The sequence below is a fragment of the Pogoniulus pusillus genome, chromosome 29, assembly GCF_015220805.1.
Source record: "Pogoniulus pusillus isolate bPogPus1 chromosome 29, bPogPus1.pri, whole genome shotgun sequence".
Classification (NCBI taxonomy): Eukaryota; Metazoa; Chordata; class Aves; order Piciformes; family Lybiidae; genus Pogoniulus; species Pogoniulus pusillus.
Window position 1 is genome coordinate 15612414 of NC_087292.1, and position 16740 is coordinate 15629153.

General features: G+C 53.1%; 1 protein-coding gene across 1 annotated transcript in view; it reads right to left on the minus strand.

Moving 5' to 3' along the window:
- The window catches only part of LOC135188100 (peroxidasin homolog), a 50891-nt gene that overhangs the window by 20637 nt on the left and 13514 nt on the right, over window positions 1-16740 (minus strand). The window contains 6 exon segments of the mRNA XM_064167328.1: window positions 1021-1138; window positions 2993-3162; window positions 6251-6322; window positions 8558-8629; window positions 9866-9937; window positions 10121-10192. Coding sequence (XP_064023398.1) covers window positions 1021-1138; window positions 2993-3162; window positions 6251-6322; window positions 8558-8629; window positions 9866-9937; window positions 10121-10192 — 576 coding nt within the window.

Here is a 16740-nt window from a genome sequence, read left to right on the forward strand (position 1 = left end):
CTCTGCTCCAGCCTGCACAGCCCCAACTCTTTCAGGCTGTGCTCACAGCAGAGCTGCTGCAGCCTCTGAGCATCCTCCTGGCCCTGCTCTGGACACTCTCCAGCATCTTCACATCCCTCTTGTCCCAGGGGCTCCAGAGCTGGATGCAGCACTCCAGGTGGGGTCTCAGCAGAGCAGAGGGGGAGAATCCCCTCCCTGGCCCTGCTGGCCACACTTCTGCTGCTGCAGCCCAGGCTCTGCTTGGCTTTCTGGGCTGCAAGTGCACACTGCTGGCTCCTGTTGAGCTTCTCCTCCAGCAGCACCTCAAGTCCCTCTCCTCAGGACTGCTCTTCAGTCAGTCCCTGCCCAGCCTGCATTTGTGCTTGGCCTTGCCTTGGCCCAGCTGCAGGACCTTGCCCTTGGTCTTGTTGAACCTCCTGAGGTCGGCTTGTGCCCACCTCTGCAGCCTTGCACAACTGCTGGAGCACAGAGGGGGGTTTATCATGTAGCATTTCCCAGGAACACTTTAGCCTCTAACAGACCCTTGGGTTTTTGGAGCATTGCTGCTTGGCACGATGATCTCCAGGCTGCTTTGTGAGGTCTGTCCTTCAAGGGAGCCCAGTGGAGAAGGGAAAAGGATAAAAATACCAAAGCCATCCTCTCCTGAGACAAACCTGGAGAGGAAAAGCATCCCAGCAGTTAAGAGGAGGCAAAAATGGTGCCTTAGAGCAATGCAAAGCACTCATTTGGACTTTTGTTCTTCATCAAAAGGCTTACAGCCGGCAGAGTGTGTTCATGGGTGAGCTGTGAGCTCTGGGAAGCCGTTACAAATGCAGATGAAATACTCCAAGTGCAGATGAAAACACTCCTTGGTCACCAGAGAACGCTGGTAAAGGGGAGGCAAATAAAACCCAGGCACTATCTGTGGGGATTGGTTTGGGTTTATGTTGCATGAAACAAGTTTTCTGTAGCTAGAGGCAAGCCAAGAGCTGTATGCCTGAGAACCCTCTGCTGCCCCAGGGCTCCTCGGGTGTGACTTACTTGTTGTGCAGCCAAATGATGGCAGGTTTGGGGTTGCCTTCTGCCCTGCAGGTGAAGTAAACTGTGTTTCCCAAGAGGACATCAGCATCCTGGGGTTCAGAGGTGATGCGAGGTCTCTCTGTGAAAGAGCATCCCAACAGAACCCAGTTCAGAGCGGCGCAAAAGCCACCTGCAGCCCAGTCCCTACACCACCACCAGATGGTGTCTGTTGCCCTCTGTCCAGTCATTGGGCACCACTGAAAAAATTCTAGTCAAGAGACAAAGGGCAGTGGGCACCAACTGGAACCCAGGAGGTCTCACCTGAATGGGAGGAAAAACTTTTCCAGTGTGAGGATGCAGAGCCCTGGAGCAGGCTGCCCAGAGAGGTTGTGGAGTCTCCATCTCTGGAGAGCTTCCAACCCCAGCTGGGCATTGTGCTGCTGGGCAAGCTGCTGTGGGTGCCCTGCTTTAACAGGGTTGGACTGGATGGTCTCTAGAGGTCCTTTCCACCCCTCACCATGCTGGGATTCTGTGGAGAGTCTACTCCTTAGATCACAAGTTCTGGGCTTGGCAGTTTATCCCCAACAACAGCACCAGTTCAGAACCAAACTCAGCCCAGCCCCACAAGCTGTCCCTGGGCAGATTTTCTTCTCTGACTCACATCTGTGAGCCACAGTGGGTTCAGGTGGTGCCAGCAGGCTCTGCACTGACTCAGATATCAGCTGCCTGCATCATTAGAGCTTGCTGCTGAATTATGCAGCATTTGTCCTTCCCAGCTGGCACCACACCAGCCTAAAAGCCTAATGCCAGCAAAATCTTCCCACCAGGTGCTCTGGCTAAATGTCAAGCATCCCACTGTGTGCCCCTGCCTAAACCAGAACAAATTTACATTAATGGCTGTACTGTGGCACCAGGGGGGAGTGGGGGCAGCTCTTTGTGTGCCATATCCACTCCCAGTGAGTGCCACTCCATGTGTCCCACAGCTGCTCCCTCCAGACCCTTGCCAGTTCCCCCTTACTTGAGGTTACAGAGCCTTTTGTGCCAGAGTCACAGAGTGGTAGGGGTTGGAAGGGACTTGTGGAGATCAACCAGTCCAACCCCCCTGCCAGGGAAGGTTCACCTAGAAAAGTTCACACAAGAACATGTCCAGGTGAGTTCTTAACCTCTCCAGAAACAAAGACTCCACCATCTGCCCGGGCTGTCTGCTCCAGGGCTCCATCACTCTTAATTAAAGAAGTTCCTCCACGTTTAGAGGGGATTTCTGATGTTCATCTTGGTGCCTGTCACTGGAAAATGCCTGATCTCATCCTCCAGACACTCAGCATTGATGAGATCCCCCCCTCAGGCTAGAAAACTCCAATTCTCTCAGTCTTTCCTCCTAACAGAGATCACAGCTCACAGGATGTCAGGGGCAACCTGTTTCAGTGTCTCACCAGCCTCATTGTGAAGACTTTCTTCCTGATCTCCAGTCTAAATCAACTCTCTTCCACCTCAAATCTGCTCTCTTCCAGACACTTCCAGAGCCTTAGCAGAGAGAAAATATTCCTGCTTGCATTAAAATGGATCACTGGGGACTAGGATGGGATAATGACCTTCCCTTCTCCTAACCAAGGGGGGAAATCACAGGATCACAGAATGGGGCTGGAAGGGACCCAAAGAGATCATCCAGTCCAACCCCCCTGCCACAGCAGGACCACACAATCTAGCTCAGAGCACACAGCAACACATCCAGACAGGCCTTGAAAGGCTCCACAGAAGGAGACTCCACAGCCTCTCTGGGCAGCCTGTGCCAGGGCTCTGGGACCCTTCCAGTCAAGAAGTTCCCCCTTGTGTTGTGGGGGAACCTCCTGTGCTGCAGCTTCCATCCACTGCAGAGGTCTTCCACTCTTCTCACCGGTTCAACTCCTCAGGGAAGAGGGAGGGAAAGGGGTAGAAGAAGCAATCCTTGGTCCAGAGCCCAAGGCCACAGGCTGAGGAGTTTGAGCCCACTCACCACAGTTAAACTCCTGGGCAGTGAGGGTGACGATGGAGCGGCCGTGGAGCTCCCGCGGAGCCTCGCAGGTGGCAGCTGTCTGGATGCTGCCCTGCTGCGCGTAGCTCCTCAGCAGCTCAGCCAGCCACATCAGGTCACAGTCACAAAGCAAGGTGTTGGAGTCCAGCCTCCTGCAACAACAAGGAGAGGACAGCTCAGCTCCCAGCCTCCCACTGCTGCCTCCTCACTCAGGGCATGCAGAATGGCAGAAACGTTGCGGCTGGCAAAGCTCTCCGAGCCCTGCCCCTGTGCTCAGCACTGCTCAGGCCACACCTGGAGTGCTGTGTCCAGTTCTGGGCTCCTCCATTCAAGAGAGATGTTGAGGTGCTGGAAGGTGTTTGGAGAAGGGCAGCAAGGCTGGGGAGGGGCCTGGAGCACAGCCCTGTGAGGAGAGGCTGAGGGAGCTGGGGGGGTGCAGCCTGCAGCAGAGGAGGCTCAGGGCAGAGCTCATTGCTGTCTGCAGCTGCCTGCAGGGAGGCTGTAGCTAGGTGGGGTTGGGCTCTGCTGCCAGGCACCAGCAACAGAACAAGGGGACAGAGACTCAAGCTGTGCCAGGGCAGGTCTAGGCTGGATGTTGTTAGGAAGCGGTTGTCAGAGAGAGTGATTGGCATTGGAATGGGCTGCCCAGGGAGGTGGTGGAGTCACCATGGCTGGAGGTGTCTAAGAGGAGGCTGGCTGGGGCACTCAGTGCCATGGGTTAGTTAATCAGAAGGGTTAGGTGATAGATTGGACTCGATGATCTCAGAGGTCTTTTCCAACCTGGTTAATTCTGGGATTCTCTGAAGATCATCAAGTCCAACCATCAACCCAACACCACCACGGCCACTGAACCTCAAGTTGCACCAGGGGAGGTTTAGGTTGGACATGAAGAAGAATTTCTTACCCCAAAAGGATTGTTAAGGCTTGGAACAGGCTGCTCAGGACAGTGGTGGAGTCTCCATCCATGGAGGGGTTTTGAAGTTTACTGCCTCCAACCTAAACCTCCCCTGGGGCAATTTGAGGCTGTTTCCTCTTGCCCTGTGTCTTGTTCCTTGGGAGGAGAGACCAACCACTACCTTGCTCCAGTCTCTTGTCAGGGAGCTGTAGAAAGCCAGAAGGTCTCCCCTCAGCCTCCTCTTCCCCAGGCTGAACAACCTCAGTTCCCTCAGCTGCTCCTCAGCTCTGGGCTGAGCTTTATTGCCCTACTTTGAACACTGAGGACACAGAGTGAGTGAAGATGGTTTTATATTAAGATGTCTTCACTTGAAGAGTGGTTAAGCCCTGGAGGGATTCCAAAGGCATGCTGAGGGCCATGGTTTAGTGGTGACCTGGCAGTGCTGGGTTAAGGGTTGGACTTGATGACCTTCAAAGGTCTCTTCCAACCAAAGTGATTCTGTGTTTCTATGCCTCAGCCTTTAGAGAGCTCTCTAAGAGCAGCACTCGACACCACATCCATTGGAGCTTCCCCACTCCATTCAGCCTCCCAAACACCTTTAACTGATCTTAGCCTCCACTAGATCAATCTCTTCCCATGGCCAGCTGCTAGAGATTGCAGCAGTTCAGCACAGCTCCAGCTTTTATTCCTGCAACATCCACCTGACCCCTGCCATATGGAGCATGGTGACCTCCCAGCGCATCCCTGCTTCTGCCTCCACTGACCTCATTCCTGACTGCAGGGCTGAGGGTAAGGGTAAATAAGAGACAGTTTGGGGATTAGCTGATGTCTCCTTCCCCACTGACAGCTTTACAGCAGCTGGGGCTGGGCCACCAAACCAAACCATGGCAGGAAGTTCTGATGTGCTCAGGGACAGAGTTGAGGAGGGGAAGATTTCACACAAGGTCATGGCAGAGCATTTTAGAGACAGCTCAGCTTTTCCTCTGCCACATGCAGGCACCTCACAAGTTATTCCCTGCTAAAGCAAAGCACTTTAGCTGCTTGCAGAAGTCACAGAGCAGCACATCTCTTTTCTTGTAGGTTCAAAGCATGGCAGAGCACCAAAAATTCTTTACTTTCCCTCTCCCCCCCCCCCTTTTTTTTTCCCTCCCTGAAAAAATGTCATAAAACTGATTTCCAAAGGTCATAAAAGGCAAACAAAGCACAAGCTCTGCAAGGAAAAAAGTGAGCTTAAAAGAGAGCCAGGTGAAGTGGGAACAACACAGCAGGATGTTGCTGCATGGGAGGAGAATTGTCTTTAATAGCTCTGATTGCTCCTTCCACCTTAGATACTGATCTGGAGTCATGTTCAAGGTCAGCTGGAGCTCAAAACATCTCAGAGAGAGTTTAATGCCTGTTTATTGAGGGCATGTCAGGGGTTTGGTTTTGTGGGCTGGTTGGTTTGGTTTTTATTCGTGGTGCATAAAGAAGAGTGGGACCAGCAGGTCAAGAAAGGTTCTCCTGCCCCTGGTGAGGCTACAGCTGGAGTATTGAGTTAGGGTTAGAGAGTATTGCTTCCAGTTCTGGGCTCCCCAGTTCAAGAAGGTCAGGGATCTACTGGAGAGAGTCCAGCAGAGCCTATGATGATGCTAAGGGGCCTGGAGCAGCTCTTTGAGGAGCAAAGGCTGAGAGCCTGGAGAAGAGCAGCCCCAGAGGGCATCTGATCAATGCTCAGCAACAGCTAAAGGGTGAGGGGCAAGAGGATGGGGCCAGACTCTTGTCAGTGACAGGACAAGGGGCACTGAGCACAAACTGGAACCCAGGAGGTTCCACCTGAATGGGAGGATAGAATTCTTTGGTGTGAGGGTGCAGAGCCCTGGAGCAGGCTGCCCAGAGAGGTTGTGGAGTCTCTTTCTCTGGAGAGCTTCCAACCTCTGCTGGCCATTGTGCTCCTGAGCAAGCTGCTGTGGGTGCCCTGCTTTGGCAGAGGAGCTGGACTGGATCTCCAGAGGTCCCTCCAAGCCCTACCATGCTGGGATTCTGGGGCCTGGGCTCCTCAGCTTTCTGAAGGGTGTTTTGTGGGTTCAAAGCATTGTGAGGACCCTTCCAGTATCGTTCATTCCTGTGACCTTAGTGAGCTGTAAGCAGATTGCAGTTGGATTATAATTAGACACCAGCATAAAGAAACTACTAAGTAGTTAAATCAACTCCTGGGTCCAAACAAAACTGCTTTATAAACTTAGCAGTGGCCTTAGAAGTGCAACAGCTGAAATCTTTGCCAAGCAGGCACATTCCTCCTCAGGTCCTGGCCGTCTGAACAAAGACAGACAAACAACTGCTCCTTGCAGGCACTGCTTTTGACTTACAGTCGTTTGAGGGATGCCAGTTGAGAGAAGGTCCCTGGATGTATCCTGGAAATCTTGTTGTTGTGCAAGAATCTGCAGCAGGAGAGCAAGAGGCCAAAACATGAGCGAGGATTTGCACCCCACAAATGAACCCCACTCCCCTGTCCCCCCCCAGGTCAGAACTCCAGCACAAAAAGCTGCTCTTCCACAATGGAGCTGAGTTCTGCAGTGCTCTGTGTGTTGTTTCCATGAGCTGTTGGGATCTTGTTCATTTGGGCAATGCAACACACCAAAGTGGAGAGAGGGTGGGGATTGGAAAGGGTGACTCAAGAAGTGATGTAACAGGGTGAAACTGGAGCCTTAAATCTGCTCCATGCTCTGCAGAGGGAGGAGAAAGGGCACAAAATCCCCATGGGCTGGACCCACCCTGTGTGTGCTGTGCCTGTCCCAGCTCCAGTGCAGAAGGGACCTTTTCTTCCCCCCCTCCCCACAGCTACTGAAGTAAGGCTGCAGAAGACACAGGATGACCATGCCCTGGACCTAGAGAGGTTATTGACCCAAATCCAGGAGTAAATCTAACCTAGATCACAACAGCCTCAGCTGAGCTTATCTCCCAACAAACCCAAGGCCAATTTTCACTTACCATAGATTCACAGAATGCTTTGGGTTGGAAGGGACCTCAAAGCTCATCCAGTTCCAACCCTCTGCCATGGGCAGGGACACCTCCCACTAGAGCAGGTTGCTCAAGGCTTGGCCTTGAACACCTCCAAGGAGGGGACATCCACAACCTCCCTGGGCAACCTGTTTCAGTGTCTCACCAGCCTCATTGTGAAGACTTTCTTCCTAGTCTCCAGTCTAAATCAACTCTCTTCCACCTCAAATCTGCTCTCTTCCAGACACTTCCAGAGCCTTAGCAGAGAGAAAATACTCCTGCTTGCACTAAAATGGATCACTGGGGACCAGGATGGGATAATGACCTTCCCTTCTCCTAACAGGGGGGAAATCACAGGATCGCAGACTGGGGTAGGAAGGGACCCAAAGAGATCATCCAGTCCAACCCCCCTGCCACAGCAGGACCACACAATCTAGCTCAGGGCACACAGGACTGGAAGTGCTCCACAGAAGGAGACTCCACAGCCTCTCTGGGCAGCCTGTGCCAGGGCTCTGGGACCCTTCCAGGCAAGAAGTTCCCCCTTGTGCTGAGCTGGAACCTCCTGTGCTGCAGCTTCCATCCATTGCTCCTTGTCCTATCCCAGGGAGCAGTGAGCAGAGCCTGTCCCCCCCTCCTGACCCCCAGCCCTCAGATAGTTATAGACATTTATTAGATCCCCTCTCAGTCTTCTCTTCTCCAGACTAAGCAGCCCCAGGTCCCATAGCCTCTCCTCACCAGGCAGTGCTCCAATCCCCTCAGCATCCTCATAGATTTAGTAATGTTGGCTGCATCTACACTTCATAGGAGCCCTTTGACAGAAGACAGGGAGCAGTTTGAGCTCCCAGGGAGCAATTTGAGGTGGTGGAGGAGCAGGAAAGCAGCACAGCAGCAGCACAGGCTGACACCTGGATGCCAGCAGACAGCCGTGCCCAGACGAGCTCAGCCTCGCTGCCCAGCTTGGATGCTGACAAACCTTCCTCTGAAATGCAAGCCCAAAGTTGTTGTTGGACCAGATACAGCCACTGAGATCAGCCTCAGGGTCCTGATCCAGCTCAGAATTCCCCTAAGGGCGTTTGGATCCCAGGATTTGCTTTCCCTAGCACACATGGACACAAGGCTCTTTCCCCTGCAGCACGGGCTGAGGATCACACCATGTGAGCTTCTGTCCCAGTACCTCCACTGCTACCAGAAGCAAAGCTGGAGGGCAGGAGACACAGGACTGCATTTCCCAGCTGCCTTCCAGAAGGAGGAGGTGGTGGTTGCCTTGGTGGATTTTGGTTCTGACTTTATCCCCCCCCCCCAGCGTATGTTGTTAGCACAAACTGCCCAGCAATGACTAATGTTGACCTTCTGGTCTGAGCAAAAGCTCAGTTGGCTTGGCCAGCTGCAAGGCTTTCTGCAGACTGAGCCCTGCTTGGGTGGAAACGTGGACACAACACAGCATGGGAAATCCCCTTCCCATTCTCACTAATCCTCTTGGATTCCTATTCTCACTAATCCACTCAGCCAGAGCACACAAATTTCCTTCTCCAGTGAAGCTTTTTCTTTTGCCTTTCCCTTCGTTTTTGAAGCTCAATCTTCATGCCACCAAAATGGTTAAACAAAGCCAAGGTTGCTTCCCTCCACCCTCCACCCCCTTTCTCCTCAAGCCCTAGAAAGGTCCCATCTTTACTTACAGCCTTTCAAGTTGAGGCAGGTCACTGAAAGTCTCCAGCTCCAAGCTCTCCAGGTTGTTGAAATGCAGGTAGCTGTCACACAGCAAAACCACAGAGGGCTGTGAGGTTGCAGTTGAAAAGAAGAGCTTTCAAGAATCATAGAATCAAGCAGAATGGAAGAGAGCTCCAAGATCATCCAGCACAACCTAGCACCCAGCCCTGCCCTACCAACCAGACCATGGCACTAAGTGCCCCAGCCAGGCTTGGCTTCAACACCTCCAGCCACAGCCACTCCACCACCTCCCTGGGCAGCCCATTCCAATGCCAATCACTCTCTCTGACAACAACTTCCTCCTAACAGCCAGCCTAGACCTGCCCTGGCACAGCTTCAGGCTGTGTCCCCTTGTTCTGTTGCTGGCTGCCTGGCAGCAGAGCCCAACCCCACCTGGCTACAGCCTCCCTGCAGGCAGCAATGAGCTCTGCCCTGAGCCTCCTCTGCTGCAGGCTGCACCCCCTCAGCTCCCTTAGCCTCTCCTCACAGGGCTGTGCTCCAGGCCCCTCCCCAGCCTTGCTGCTCTTCTCCAAACACCTTCCAGCACCTCAACATCTCTCTGCAGTGGAGGAGCCCAGAACTGGACACAGCACTCAAGGTGTGTCCTGAGCAGTGCTGAGTACAAGGGCAGAAGGACTTCCCTGGTCCTGCTGCCCACACTGCTCCTGATGCACACATGGGTCCGTAGGAGAAGACCTCACTGGTGGCCTTTTCTTCCATGCAACAAATGTTAGGTCAAGAGGAAACAACCTAGGTTTGGACCAAGGGACCTGTAAGTTAGACATGAGGAACAAATTCCTCCCCAAAAGAGTTGTCAAGCTCTGGCCCAGGCTGCCCAGGGCAGTGGTGGAGTCCCCATCTCTGGTGGGGTTTCAAAGCCATAGAGATGTGATGCTGAGGGCCATGATTTAGTGGTGACTTGGCAGTGCTGGGTTAATGGTTGGACTCAAAGATCTCAAAGGTCTCTTCCATGGTCTAGTTGACTGGCTAGGGCTGGGTGATAGGTGGGACTGGATGATCTTGGAGGTCTCTTCCAACCTGCTTGATTCTTTATTCCTGTAAACTAACCAAAATCAGCACTGGAACCTGCTGCTCCCAAATGAAGCCAGTGCAGTCTTGCCAAGCTGGATGCTGAGACAGTAGGAACTTCATCTTCCCCCTTGCTAAGGTTCTGGCACCTTCCACCACTGGAAACCCCACACTTGGGTTCGAGGAGCTGCTAAATCAGCTCTTACCCCCCCTCACAGCCAGCACAGACAAGACCTGTTTGTACTTACAGCTGTTCCAGGGAGTGGAGCCCACTGAAGGCATGATGCTGGATGCTCTGAATTTCATTTTTATAAAGGTAGCTGTCAGGAGAAAAGGCAGGGGGGAAAAAAGCATCAGGCTGATGGAGACAGGAACCAGCCACAAACTTCAGCCCAAAGCAGAGCAATGCTTTCTAGCTGGGACATTAACATTCTGAGCTCTGAACACGGGTCCCTGACTGGCAAAGATCAGAAGTTCAGTTGCAAAGAGGTTAAGGAACTCACAGGTATTTCAGGTTCTCCAGCTCTTCAAAGGATCTTCTCACAATTTGTTTGATCTGGTTGTTGTTCAGCAGCCTGTTCAAAGGGAGAAAGGAAAACACAGCTGGTGAAGGCAGCACCTCTGAGCCTGGGGGGCACTGCTCTGCCTGGGTGGCCACTTCAAACGGTCCTGAACCTGTGCTTTGCAGAGCTAAAGCTTTAAAGAGGTTGCTCAGGCAAAGTCTGGATTCTCACAGCAGCTAAGACAATGAGAAGCTTCCTCACCCAGGGGTGCCAAATACTTCCACTATTTGCAATGCTCAAAGACTTTTCTCACCTTTTGCCACAGTGCTTTGGACCCCAAAGAGGCCATTTTGGCCAAAAAATGGATGAGGGAAAGAGAGACAGGCAGAAGGAGGTGGAAGTGAGGGAGAAATCACAGAATCAAGCAGGGCTGGATGGGACTACAAGGATGAGCCAGCTCCAACCCCCCTGCCATGCCCAGGGACACCTCACACTAGAGCAGGCTGCACACAGCCTCATCCACCCTGGCCTTAAACACCTCCAGGCATGAGGCTTCCACCACCTCTCTGGGCAACCCCTGCCAGGCTCTCACCACCCTCATGCTGAACAACTTCTTCCTAACATCCAGTCTGAATCTCCTCATTTCCAGCTTGGTTCCATTCCCCCCAGTCCTACCCCTACCTGACATCCTCAAAACTCCCTCCCCAGCTTTCTTGTCACCCCCTTAAGATACTGAAAGGCCACAATAAGGCCACTTCAGACCTTGCTGCCCCTCTTAGAATCATGGACTCAATATTGTTAGCTGACACAGATCCTCAGACGATGCAAAAATGATGTCAGGTCCTTGGAACACACCACCCTGCTTTGACAGCCAGAAATGCTGAGTGGAAATGCAGCCCTTGAGCACCAACCTAAAGGTTTACTTGATGATTGAACACCCAAGGACTGAGAAGAACTTGCTGGGGAGCAGCACAGGAGAGGGCTTTTGTCTATTTACCCACAGGACAAAGACAACACAGGCACCAACCGTGCGTGCTTCCTCCCCTGCCCTCCCTCAGCAGCTTTCATCTTCAGCCAAGGCAGCAGGCAGGCAGCTTGTTCTCTGCTATCTGATCCTTGGCCCCACTTCTGAGGGTGCATGATGGGCTGAGAGATGGGTGCCAGCTCCTGTGGCATCCCACAGACATGACCACCTATCCCCTGCCACGCAGCTGGCATTGGCTGCTCGTTCCACGGGGCACAGGAACCACAGAACGGTTTAGGTTGGAAGGGAGCTCAAAGCTCAGCCACTTCCAACCCCACACCATAGGCAGGGACACCTCCCACTGGAACAGGTCACTCAAGGACTCGTCTAACCAAGTCTTGAACACCTCCAGGGAGGGAGCAGCCACAGCCTGTGTCAGTGTCTCACCACCCTCAACCTGTGCCAGTGTCTCACCACCCTCACTGCAAACAACTTCTTCCTAACATCCACTTTTAATCTCCCCTCTGCCACTTCAAACCCATTCCTCCTCCCCCTGTCATTGCAAGCCCTTGTCAATAGTCCCTCCCCAGCCCTCCTGTAGACCCCTTCAGATCCTAGAAGGCCACTCCAAGGTCTCCTCCAAGCCTTCTCCAGGCTGCAGAGCCCCAACTCTCATAGCCTGTCCTCAGAGCAGAGCTGCTGCAGCCCTCTGAGCATAAGACACTAACCAGATGAGCAGATCCTGGAGACAGGATGACACCAACCACCCTGAGCAGCCCCATGCACCATGATCACAGAATCACAGAGTCAACCAGTTTGGAAGAGAGCTCCAAGCTCACCAAGCCCAACCTAGCACCCAGCCCTGCCCAATCAACCAGACCATGGCACTAAGTGCCCCAGCCAGGCTTGGCTTCAACACCTCCAGGCATGGCAACTCCACCACCTCCCTGGGCAGCCCAGTCCAATGTTCTCAGCTCCTCCACTGACCCCTTTTTGTTCAGTGCAGTGGGTTCAGACCAGGACTGAAGCCCAGGGGGGTGATTTCAAATTGCAATATGTTCTCTGCTTGCGTTTTGATGCTGTTAAAAAGAATTAACCAAAGGCTGCTTTGTTTTCTTGGCTACTTGGAATGGCTCAGGGGGTGTCATCAGTGATCCAAGCCAAAGCAGAGAGGCTCTGGAAGCCGAGATGGCATGCAGCATCTCTTATCTCATCGTCTGATACTCAGCCTCCTGGTCCTTGCCCAGGCGTATGGAAGGAGCCATCTCCATTTCCTGCCTCAGGATTCCCCATTGGAATTGGAGGATATGTCCTGGCAAACCCTCACAAGTGAGATAATTGATGAAGTCCATCAAACTTCCACATAATCCAACATGCTGCTTTCGGAGAAACCCAGAGGCAAGGCAGCACATCTGGCTCCTAGAAAGAGCTTAGATGGCTTGTGCCCAGCTCTGGCTGCTCCTCAGCCCCTGGGCACTTCACCCAGAGAGAGAAGTGAGCAAAGACCTGCCCTGACCTGGGTATTGGTCCCAGCTTCAGTCAACAGCAGCCCCCCCTCCAACTTCCTTCTCATGTTAGAGAGGATTCAGTGCTAAGTTCTGCTGGGAAGAATCACAGAATCAGTCAGGGTTGGAAGGGACCACAAGGAGCAGCCAGTTCCAACCCCCCCTGCCATGCCCAGGGACACCCTACCCTAGAGCAGGCTGCACACAGCCTCAACCAGCCTGGCCTCAAACACCTCCAGCCATGGGGCCTCAAACACCTCCCTGGGCAACCCATTCCAGCCTCTCACCACCCTCACCATGAACGACTTCCTCCTAACATCCACTCTGAATCTCCCCATTTCCAGCTTGGTTCCATTCCCTTCATACCTATCCCTACCTGACAGCCTCAGAAGTCCCTCCCCAGCTTTTTTATAGCCCACTTCAGATCCTGGAAGGCCACAAGAAGGTCCCCTGGGAGCCTTTTCCTCTCCAGCCTGCACAGCCCCAACTCTTTCAGTCTCTCCTCACAGCAGAGCAGCTCCAGCTCTCTGCTCACCCTCGTGGCCCTTCTCTGGACACCTTCCAGCACCTCCATAGCCCTCTTGCAATAGAGGCTCCAGAATAACCACTCTGGCAGAGTGAAGCTGGGAAGATCATTATCAGCTGAATCATGGAATGAGTTGGAAGGGACCTCAGAGATCAGCCAGTTCCAACTCCCTGCCATAGGCAGGGACAGCTCTCACTACAACAGGTCACTCAAGGACTCATCCAACCTGACCTTGAGCACCTCCAGGGAGGTTGTGGAGCACAGAAGCACAGAATGTGATCTTTGATCTTTGATCACATTCTGTGCTTCTGTGCTTCACAACCTCCCTGGGAAACCTGTGCCATTGTCTCACCACCCTCAACCTGTGCCAGTGTCTCACCACCCTCACTGCAAACAACTTCTTCCTAACAGCCACTTTCAATCTCCCCTCTGCCACTTCAAACCCATTCCTCTTCCTCCTGTCATTCCAAGCCCTTCTCAATAGTCCCTCCCCAGCCCTCCTGTAGCCCCCTTCAGATCCTAGAAGGCCACTCCAAGGTCTCCTCCAAGCCTTCTCTTCTCCAGGCTGCACAGCCCCAACTCTCTCAGCCTGTCCTCAGAGCAGAGCTGCTGCACCCTCTAAGCATCTTAATCCTGAGAACTCCTGGGAGGTTCAAAATCTCCAAGCACCACAAGATCCAGCCCTGATTCCCTCAGAGGACCTTTTACACTCAGCTTCCTTTAGGTTTTATGGCCTGACCACCCCTCCCTTCTCCTTCCCCACCCTCTCACTGAGTTGCCAAGCACAGGCTTAAGTTGCATCCAGTGAGTTGTTGTCTGGTTTGAAGAATGTTTTAAACGATGTGAGAGTTCAGAACTCAACCTCAGGCCATGCTCTCTTGCATTTGACAAGCCACATGCTACAGTCATGGTGACAGAGCAGCTGTTTTCCCCCTCCCACCAGTACCAAAATCAGCAAATAGGGTACTTAAAGGGGGAGAAAAGGTGAGCTCAACATTCAGCCTTGAGTTGTCCCTTGGTGATCTGGAACAGCCATTTCCCAGATTTGAGAAAGAAACTGTGAACTGATGCAAACAGGCTCCCTCCTTGCTGGCAGGAAGATGTTACCTTCAAAGATCCTCCATACCATAGAGTCAAGCAGGTTGGAAGAGAGCTCCAAGCTCAGCCAGCCCAACCTAGCACCCAGCCCTGCCCAACCAACCAGACCATGGCACTAAGTATCCCAGCCAGGCTTGGCTTCAACACCTCCAGCCACGGCCACTCCACCACCTCCCTGGGCAGCCCATTCCAATGCCAATCACTCTCTCTGACAACAACTTCCTAACAACATCCAGCCTGAACCTCCCCTGGCACAGCTTGAGCCTCTGTCCCCTTGTTCTGTTGCTGGCTACCTGGCAGCAGAGCCCAACCCCACCTGGCTACAGCCTCCCTGCAGGCAGCTGCAGACAGCAATGAGCTCTGCCCTGAGCCTCCTCTGCTGCAGGCTGCACACTCCCAGCTCCCTCAGCCTCTCCTCATAGGCTTTTAGAGGTGACAATCCTGCCTGTTCCCTTCTCTACCTGCCCATGAACTTGCTGTCCTTGAGCTTCCTGGCCAGGAAGGTGAGGAGGAGGAAGGCAGAAAGAATCTGTGACATTCTTGGAGCCACCTCAGCCAGGCTCTATGCCTATACCTACGTTTAAACAGGGAGGCAGGAGTCAGGAATCATAATGTTGTTTAGGTTGGCAAAGACCTCCAAGATCATCAAGTCCAGACATCAACCCAACACCACCATGGCCACTAAGCCATGGCCCTAGGTGCCATGTCCATGCATTTCTTTAACAGCTCCAGGGATGCTGAGTCCACCTCTCTGGGCAGCCTAACTCCTGTGCACTATGGCAGTAAAAAATCCTTCCTCTAGTGCCATGGTCTGGTTGATTGGGCAGGGCTGGGTGCTAGGTGGAACTGGCTGAGCTTGGAGCTCTCTTCCAACCTGATTGATTCTATGATACCAACCTAATCCTTCCCTGGTACAATTTCAGGCCAGTTCCTCCCATCCTCTCACCTAATAGTGAGGAAAAGAGACCAATAAGGTCCTTTACTGTGAGGTTGGTGAGATCCTGGAAGGGGTTGCTCAGGGAGGTGGTGAAAGCCTCATCCCTGGAGGTGTTTAAGGCCAGGCTGGATGAGGCTGTGGGCCCTGATCTAGTGTGAGGTGTCCCTGCCCAAGGCACTAGGCTTGAAACTGGCTGCTCCTTGTGGTCCCTTCCAACCCTGCCTGATTCTATCACCCCCACCTCTGGCAACAGAAGGCTGGTAGCTGGCAGGGACCTGCCTAGAGCAAGGCACAGGCAGGGCAGGAGCTGGGATCTGTTGCAGAGCTCAGCAGGTTGGGTGGAGCATCTCTCCAACTGAAGGCTTGCCAGCAGCCTTCTTTTCCCCAGGGTGCAGCTGAGCCTCGGCTGCAGGCCTGCTGAGCTGCTGCCAAACATCTGTCTGCAGCACACACAGATGACATCATCTGGAAAGGTTTTCTCAGCTCAGGAGAGCTTCAGGGGTGGAAGAGCAGGGCTGGAGATCAAGATGCCTCAGCAGAGCTTTGTGATAAGGTAAACCCCTGAGGAGTCAGGCTCTATTTTCTCTCTCTAGATATTTCAGCCTCATTTATCACCCTATCTGACCCTATCTCAGATGACAGAAATCCAGCCAAAGCTTCTCTCCTCTCTGTTGGGTTTGGGAATTAAGCACCACATGGTGCTGGTTGAGAGCCTAACTTGGGCTGTTCTGTGCATGAGATGTGAAGCCTTGGGATAGGACTTGCTAGAGTAGGGTTAATGGTTGGGACTCGATGATCCTGAAGGCCTTCTCCAACCTAAATGATTCTGCAATCCTGTGATTTGCAGGAGCAGTTCATTCTCAGCATTCCCATGTGGAAACGCAGTGTGTTAGAGCAAGGTTTCACCCAGCCCAGGATTCCAGCTCTGACCATGGCTGCAGGACAGCACGTGGGGAAAGCAGGAGGGTTTGCAAAGGCTCTGCAAAGCACACTCCTTTTACTGCCCTGGCACACAAAATCATCACAGGAACCACAGAATCAGCCAGGTTGGCAGAGAGCTCCAAGCTCAGCCACTCCAACCTAGCACCCAGCCCTGCCCAACCAACCAGACCATGGCACTAAGTGTCCCAGCCAGGCTTGGCTGCAACACCTTTAGGGATGGTGACTCCACCACCTCCCTGGGCAGCCCATTCCAATGCCAATCACTCTCTCTGACAACAACTTTCTCCTAACACCCAGCCTATACATACCCTTCTTCTGTCCCTGGGTGCCTGGCAGCAGAGCCCAACCCCACCTGGCTCCAGCCTCCCCTCAGGTAGCTGCAGACAGCAATGATATGGCAAGCTGCTGTTTGGGAGGATGCAGTTAAGCAAACTCATGCAGAGCAACTCCTGTGGGTGATGTGTTTGAGGAGGTCATGGAAAGGAAGAAGCCTTCCATGCACCCTTCCAGTAGCTTGATCCCAGACTGCTTTTCTGGGCTGCTCTAAGGCCAGGCCTGCTCAACCACCTCCAGGCAGTGCCAGTGTGCATCAGGGTTTTAGTTTGTTGTTTGAAAAGCCAGGTCACTTCTGAAAAATGGACATTATTC